This window comes from Toxorhynchites rutilus, chromosome 1 (genome assembly GCF_029784135.1).
Source record: "Toxorhynchites rutilus septentrionalis strain SRP chromosome 1, ASM2978413v1, whole genome shotgun sequence".
Taxonomy (NCBI): domain Eukaryota; kingdom Metazoa; phylum Arthropoda; class Insecta; order Diptera; family Culicidae; genus Toxorhynchites; species Toxorhynchites rutilus.
The window spans coordinates 42,853,927-42,862,094 of record NC_073744.1 but is presented as its reverse complement, the minus strand read 5'-3'; the positions used below and the strand labels follow the sequence as shown (position 1 = coordinate 42,862,094).

General features: G+C 40.0%; 1 protein-coding gene across 1 annotated transcript; it reads left to right on the top strand.

Annotated features, from left to right (window-relative positions):
* Positions 1-5,475: 5,475 nt before the first annotated feature.
* On the top strand, positions 5,476-6,196 carry LOC129762625 (transcription initiation factor IIA subunit 2). The gene is made up of 3 exons (XM_055761074.1): positions 5,476-5,689; positions 5,756-5,990; positions 6,047-6,196. The coding sequence occupies exons 1-3, from the start codon at positions 5,618-5,620 to the stop codon at positions 6,085-6,087; spliced, it is 348 nt and encodes a 115-aa protein (XP_055617049.1). The 5' UTR covers positions 5,476-5,617; the 3' UTR covers positions 6,088-6,196.
* Positions 6,197-8,168: the final 1,972 nt, after the last annotated feature.

Below are 8,168 nucleotides of genomic sequence, written 5' to 3'. Positions count from 1 at the left end.
CTAAAAACGTGACCTGTTTTCTGATTTGGCACCCTTAATGAAAGACGTAGTTCTACGTCAAAAAACTGGAAGAATCCAGTTTAAACTGAAACATTGGCAACGCTGATCGTATCCAAGAGCATCAGTTTCTGTGAGAGATAGGCAAACCCAAGGCGCCTCTATATATACCAGGTGAAACAATCATATGAAATGCACTTTCAGCCATATTGGAATTGCTGTCGGTATTGTTTACAAACAGCATCAGAACGCTGCCGGCGGCTCTCTACAAACTGCTGCGACGCTTATTCGAACGATGCTTACTTGTTCGGCTTTCGCGAATTTATGTGAAAAAGACGGAATGATTTTGTAGAATTTCATTCTCATCCAGTTCATCCACTACTCTCGCATGTGAAAATGCAAAAATGGCGTATCCTATCAATAACAAAACAAACAACCCCCGCTCCACAAACCGTAATCCTCTTCTCATTGAAGTGATGATGTTGCTTCATCTGTTATACATTTATACAAGCGCCTTGGGCAAACCTAAGATTAGAACAGACAATCCGCGTTGATGGCATTGAGCTTCGTATTACGGAATGGGGGAGTAAGCATGATAATATGGGTTTGCAGAAGAAATGAACACACTTTTAAAATAAAAATTATGATTGAAAATTATTTTCCCAAATTAAGTTAGTACTCTATGGAAATGAAAATCACTTTTGCTTGCAAGAAGTGAAAAAACATCATACACAAATTGTGTCTAAAGATAATTTTATATTATAATGGTAAGTTTTGGTAAGAATATCTGAAAATTCATAAAAATTTTAGCAATATAAAACTGCCTTGGGCTAACTAGTCTGATAGAGAATAGTTGGCTTCATACAAACTTATCCAGTATCCAGATGTCGACACCATTCCGCCGTCAACTCGAATAAGGGGGTCGATTTCGGACCAGTTTTCGGACCAACTGCTGATTGGTCAATTCTAAAGGGTTGCCAGTGGTATTTGAAAATACACTTCTACATAATATACTCATGGTATGTGCTCTCATACTAGTTTTCATGATAAAGCATAACAGAAAAATACAATAATACGCAACAATTTTGCTTTACATCTTCCAAATGATTACATTACATAGAAAATATGATACGAGAACATATGTTAGGGACGTAAAAAATAGTCTTCAGAAACTTTATCTCATTTGGAAACTTGACATCTCGAGTAGTTCGGCATCCCTGTTGCTCGCACTTGGTCGAAGAGTAAGGGTAAGGTGACATTGGCTCAGAGTACGCACGAAAATTAGATTGTACGAAGAGAAACAAACAATGCTGTTCGATAGAAGCTGACGAATTCGAACGAAGCAAGGGGGAAGCAATGTAACCACACCAATACAACTCAATGTGGTTGTTTACTTTCACTATTGCATACAATTCGTACGACCATTTATCTGCATCCAGTGTCACCGCCGTCTAAGGCTGAGGACACAGTAAGCGCGGTGCTGTGCAATGCGATGCGATGCGGAGCGATGAATTGGAGCTCATCGCGTGTTATGACATACTGATCGCTTCAGATCTCGCGTTTTTTATGTTTCACTAGCTGACCTTGCAAATTTCGTCCCGCCTAAAATTGGTTTTGACGTAGAACTACGTCCTTCATTAAGGGTGCCAAATCAGAAAACAGGTCACGTTTTTATGAAATAAAGTTAACGTTAAAAACTATTTTTTCCGCGAACGGATTTTGGCGATTTACATACCAAACGAACCGGAAAGTAAGATTTGTTTAATATGCTATACATTAGAATCCCTTGGTTTGTGAATGGTTAAAATTCATGAAAACTTTAAGCGTTTCCATTTTCCCATACATTTGTTCCGTTCATTTGTGTGCTTTCCCGAACAGATAACGAGCAACTTATCGACGACCAACGGAAGGGAAATCGTAGGATTCAAAGTCTCCGTGAACAAAGGAAATGTAGAAGAATGAAGGGGAATGCTTGCCTAGACTATAAACAGTGGATCTCGATGAGGCAAACTTTCATTCGGCATCGGACTGTTGAGCAATCCAGTTCAGCTCAGTTCAGCTTTGCTTTCGCTGCGCTTTGATCTGATCTAAGATTGGACCCCACCAGTGGTAATCCAACTTGGATATCGTCGTTTGGTTTTTCTGTTCGTTTTTCGCGTTATTCGTATCGTGTGTTTTTCTTCCCGCATCATAAGTTGGACGTTTCACGTAGTGTGTGAGTTGCAAGAAGAAGAGGAAGGCAGGCTCGAGCGCTGCAAAAAACGAACGCATTGCCAGGGGCAATAAAATTTCGAGGCAAGCGTCATCAAATGATGCAAACGATGTTGGTGCAGTGAAAGCGCTCGCACTGAACCGAGCCTTCGTAAGTGTGGCACCGCATCGAACAGGGAAGTAGGCGATTTCGGCGCGTCTGTCGAAAGTGTAAACGCCGTTACCCAGGCAGCAATCAAAATCAAGCTCCCCCCGCTGGTGGTGAAGGCGATCGCTCTTGACAAACTCATCAGCGAATTCGCTTCGATGGGTGTAACAGCTCCCGTGGCCGAGTGGTTAGCGTCATAACTAACATGCCGGGTGTTCGGGTTCGATTCCCGTTCTGGTCGGGGGAATTTTTCGTCAAAGAAATTTCCTCCGACTTGCACTGTGATCACGCGTATTCTAGAGCTTGCCACTCAGAATGCATTCAAGGCGTGTTATTTGGCATAGAAATCTCAACTAAGTACTAATAAAAATGACGCAAGTAATACTACGTTGAGACGGTGAAGTTCCTCTAGGAACGTTAGTGCCATTGAAGAAGAAGAAGAAGGGTGTAACAGCAGAGTACAAGCTGTGTGGCATAATTCAGTCTTTTCCCAAGCAGTTAACATTGTTTGTTTTCCGTCATCATAAGGGCTTGGTGCCTTTGAGAATGCATCAATGCATTGAACTGACGTTATGACGAAGCATACGTTAAGCTTGTGCGCCAAAAAATTATTTGGGGAATACCAAGAATCTTAAATATCTTACTGGAATGTTATAAGTTTTTTGGGTTCGCGTGCCAGGCGCCAAACTGCCTTCAACTAGGATTGCATTTGCACTAATATTGATCATAATGAAGCATTGCTACTGTTTTCGAGGTTGTTATTAACAAAAAGAGTTTATTCCGCTTGTTTAGTCACCAAGAAAGTAAATCTCGTTCTGGAATTTTGTATGTGATAAGGTTTCGCTTGCCAGTAGCAAAACTTCCTCCACTAAGGGTGACAGCTGCGCTTCTCTCGAGCATGAGAAAGTAATGCAACTTTTTTCGAGGCCAGTAATATTAACAAAAGCGTTTCTTTTGAGAATAGCGCAAAATGATGAGAAGTGTTTATATTCCTAGTAGTTTCAAGCCACCAATGTATGGCTCTGTATGCATGCTATGGCATAAATTAAACCAAGCGCTTGTTTGGCGCTTGGTTTACGTTGTACGAACGATGCCTAGAGACAATACAAAATAACATGTAGCATGATATTTGATACTTGCAAGTGTTGTCATTGTTGTTGTTTCCATGCGGTGCCAAAGATATATTGATGTAGTTATGAGATGTGGAATAATGGTACTGGTGCAACATGTATATAATCGACTGTAGCTGACTCTATGTCAATTGCGAAAAAGGCCACCGGAATAGGTTTCGAGTTAAATTTTCAATGCATTGACATGAAATAAATTGCGACATACGATCACCTAGTGTATTGTTTTGCGAAAGCAAGAATGAATCATCAATCAATTATCGTCAACTTTCAGAGATTATTCTACTAAGCAGTTGTTTCTAAAATTTCACAGCATTTTAGAATAATATCGGAGGTAAAAATAAGCGACTTATTTAAAATAACAGCGTAGTTCTACGTCAATAAATCGGTCGTATCTTGGACACAACCTCCTATAATTTTTTGTAATCAATACCTTCAAACATTCACGTTTTCTTACTGAGCGCATGTTCATGAGTCCAATCCTAGAACTGTTCATTGATTGATCTTCTAATCGACCCCGTTGAATTTACCTTTTACTAAAAAAAATCCTAGTACTTTTACCAAAACTCATCATTATAATATAAGATTATTTTCAGATTCTCGTTTAAGATTTATCAACAACTTGCAAATAACATGTTTCTCCGTTACATGGAATAAATGTTCCAAATTTGGCTCCATTTGCTTAATTAGTTTTCGAGTTATGCAGAAATTTGTGTTTCATTTGTATGGCAGACAAACACACACCACAAAATAGCTTCAACCGAAAATCTAAATTTCAGTGGCATTTTGTTATTTTTTCTCTCAACAACTCAAATTTTATTTTTGTTCGATGAGTTCGGTTTTGAAGATATTTATAGAGAAATCGTCTGACAACCATCACTTGCGTTCAATCGCGGCAAAACACTCCACACGCACGCCCGCTTCCACAAACGGTCAAAACAAAACTACGAGTCCAATTCTGTCGAAACACCCATGATAACACGTACACGCAACAGGCCAAACAAAAGAATGAAAGCAACGCAAAAACATTTTTCCAAATTTAGTTTTACCTAGTTCATGAATCGCCCAACGTCCTCCAATTTTTTTTTGAAAATATGAAACTTAAGTGAAACAAAAAAAAATGAAAGGGGGTCTTCGTAGCCACTTGGTTAAGCGTTCGCTTACTAAGCGATCGGTCGTGAGTTCAACTCAGGGCCCTTAATTGACCATCTTTGTGTTGTTATAGAATAACTACGTCCACGCAAACATCATCAGCGATGGAGATCGATCCACGGTCGAAATTAGATCGATTCATCCATACAACTGCTCTGCTCTGCAAGAAACCTCGGGCTGCTGTTCTTTAAATAACCCAACAATGATCAATATCAACTGTCTCCGCTGTCCGGTCTGCTGAACAATGGAAGAAAGAAAGAATACCCTTACGCCGAAATGGCTACTACTGTGTAATTTACCATAATGTAATGGAACAAAAAACTTAACGCCTAAATGGCTAATACTAACTACTGTGTAATTTACAGTTTATAGAAACATAAACATATGTACATGAACACGATTAAAACCCGGCTCTGTTACAGCTAAAATGCTAATGAGCCTAATAAATAAATAAATGGGATAAAAAAAAGTTGAAAATATACAACTTTGCCTACGAAACTTTATCTACCTCTTCTTTCTACCTCTATTCAGTTCAGCTGCACTCATTCCCGATCAGTACGCTCACAAATAGTTCACTCTCAATCTATTCGCTCTCAAACAGTTCACTCTGGATCAGTTCGTTCTCAAACAGTTCACTCGCAAACAGTTCGTTCGGAATCAGTTCGTTCGCAACCATCAAGTAAAAATTGTCATTCAAATTCGATCAAAAAGTGCATGAGTACTCTATGGATTGAACCTATTGATGTAATACATCTGTAATATCTAATGTTATCTGTGTTCAACCGTGAACGCATCCCCTAATGCCATATAGACTGTCTGTCATATTTGACACTTCATCGGGTATGATTGTGATTTGAGAAAACAAACCATATTTGACGTTGGATATATGTTTTGTTTCTGTCCATTGTGCGCTGCTAATGACTTAGAACATATTTTGTAGGTAAAACTTGTTGCGGATTTGAAAAGATAGTAGGACGGAAACATGTCTTATCAGCTGTATCGCAACACGACGCTGGGAAATACGCTCCAGGAAACTTTGGACGAACTTATTCAGGTACATAAATTGGAGTGAATTTCCATTCCATATGTTTACTATGGTTAACACAAATATCTCCATCAGTACGGTCAAATTACGCCTGCATTAGCGGTCCGGGTGTTGGTTCATTTCGACAAATCCATCAATGCAGCGCTATCCAATCGCGTCAAATCGAGGGTTACTTTCAAAGCAGCCAAATTAAACACTTATCGTTTTTGCGATAATGTGTGGACTCTGATGTTGAACGATGTAGAATTCAGAGAGGTGCACGAGTTTGCCAAAGTGGACAAAGTTAAGATTGTAGCATGTGATGGAAAGAGTATGTTAATCTACATAGTAGTATATTTACCATACTAATCGTTTCCTGTTTTGCAGATGCGAATGTTAACGACGAAGTTGGAAGAACCGATCGATAGAAATCCTGGATTTTGTATTTGTTCCATGAAGTATATTTTACATTTCTTTAGCTGCTAATTAATATGACAAACTTTCAACAAATACATGTTCAGTGTGTCCTAAAACATATCCGGGTTAATTTTTTTAAATTTTAAATGTCTCACTTTTTATAGCTACTACATGATCAAGGGACTATTGCTGGGAAAAAGGGGACTTTGGAAGGCGATGGGAGATCATTTGGTCGGTGTTACGACAGACCGGACCATGTGACATTTTTATGATTTCGAGAAAAACGAGTTTGAGGTTTGGTGCTATAAAGGGTTTCCATTGAGCGTTCAAAACAATTTTGATTAGTTATCCCTGCTGTACGCGGGATTTTCCAAATCTGATAAATGTGGAATGTTGCTTACACAATGTTTAACCGAATGCAATAAATAACTCGAAATTTTTAATTTTGCGACTTGGTTCGCTCTGACTTAACACCGACCATTTAGAGTAGTGCGGGGCAAAGGTGTACACCTAACTGTTGTCTTCCAACATAACATAAACTCTTGACATAAAAGCAAAAAAAAAACTATTTTTTGCTGATCAAATTGTACCTTCGAAACGTAGTACAATAATTTCTCGAAATTTGTTTTAAGTTGGACATGTTGTATTCTTCGTTATAAAACAACTATTTAATTAAAGAATCAACGTTTATTTCAGATAACTACATTTGGCGTTCTGTACCGCGCAAAATACAATGGCGCTAGAGAATATGTGTAAGTTTGTGTGTAGTACAAAGAGGAAGGTGTTTAGTACAAGAGAGGGGCGCATCATAGTAATATAGAACATCTTCCCCTTTCTCACAAGTCGAGTTGATAATCCTTTAGTTTTGCTGGAACGCGGATGATTTTCTTCGGGCGACCACTTGATGACGGTGTAATGGACTGAGACCGATGCGCATTCGCATCGGGTGGTGTAACCGCAGCTTGTGTAAACAAGGTAGCTGCTGTCACCGCTGTCGTCTCCTTCATGTTGTCATTCGTGTTGCGCTCCGTGTGATAAGTTGCAGGAAAACAATCCGCCGTTTGGTTCGTAATAAATTTCGATGCGTTAGCTGTCGCTGGTATTAGATTTGGTCGTAGTTCCTGGTTTTGAGTCGGAACTATAAGTGTAGAGCGGATAGGCTGCGTTTCGGGATCCTTACGTGGCTTGATATGAACCAACGACCGACGGTAATCCACACCATCTACGTTTACAACGTACGACCGATCGTTCAGGCGACTGGTAACAATTCCTGGAGTCCATAGTTTTGTCGTATCGGGTCTCAATTGGACATGAACTGGCGATCCCACCCGTAATTCAGGTAGTTGTTTAGCTTTCTGATCGTAGTAGAGTTTGGCTTTTCGACGATTCACTTCAATTGCAGTTGGTACATTTTCCACCACCATAGGACGCAAGCGAGCAGTCGCTGATAGTACACCACACCGAGTAGCACGGGAAAAGAATCGTGCGACTGGACTGGAACCAATTATGTTCGGGGTATTACGCCAATGCAACAATGCGTACCAGTAATCTGTTCCGCTTCCCTGAGCCTTCTTCAACAGATGTTTGGCCACTTTCACGGCTGCCTCCGCTTTACCATTGGCCTGTTGATGATATGGTGCTGACGTAATGAGCTCAAAGTCCCATTCGGAGGCAAACTTTGCCAAAAGGTTTACAAAATTAGTACCGTTGTCACAGACAACTCTTGCTCGTACCACAGTACACCGTGACGAGCAAAATTTTTCTTACAAGCGACAATCACGGACTCTGGTGTGAGATCCTTCAAGATGTCCAATTCGAAGAAATCAGAGTAGTGATCCATGGTTATTAAAAAACTGCGCTTAACTCCTTGGTACTCCGCAAAGAACACATCCATGGAGGCGAGCTGAAATGGATAAACCGGAATTTCATGACTTTGCATAGGAGGTTTCGATTGCGATGCGGCAAATTTTGCACAAATGTCACATTGTTTAACGATGTCCTTGATTTGTGAGTTCACTCCGGGCCAGAATAGATTTGCTCGTGCCAGCTTCAAAGTTGCTTCTATCCCATTATGACTCGTATGGCAGCTATC

Excerpts from the sequence above, each read along its gene's own strand:
- LOC129762625 (XM_055761074.1), top strand. The coding sequence starts at position 5,618 with ATGTCTTATCAGCTGTATCGCAACACGACGCTGGGAAATACGCTCCAG. Across the intron at positions 5,690-5,755 it reads CTTTGGACGAACTTATTCAG|TACGGTCAAATTACGCCTGC; the intron begins GTACATAAATTG and ends TATCTCCATCAG. Across the intron at positions 5,991-6,046 it reads TGTAGCATGTGATGGAAAGA|ATGCGAATGTTAACGACGAA; the intron begins GTATGTTAATCT and ends CCTGTTTTGCAG.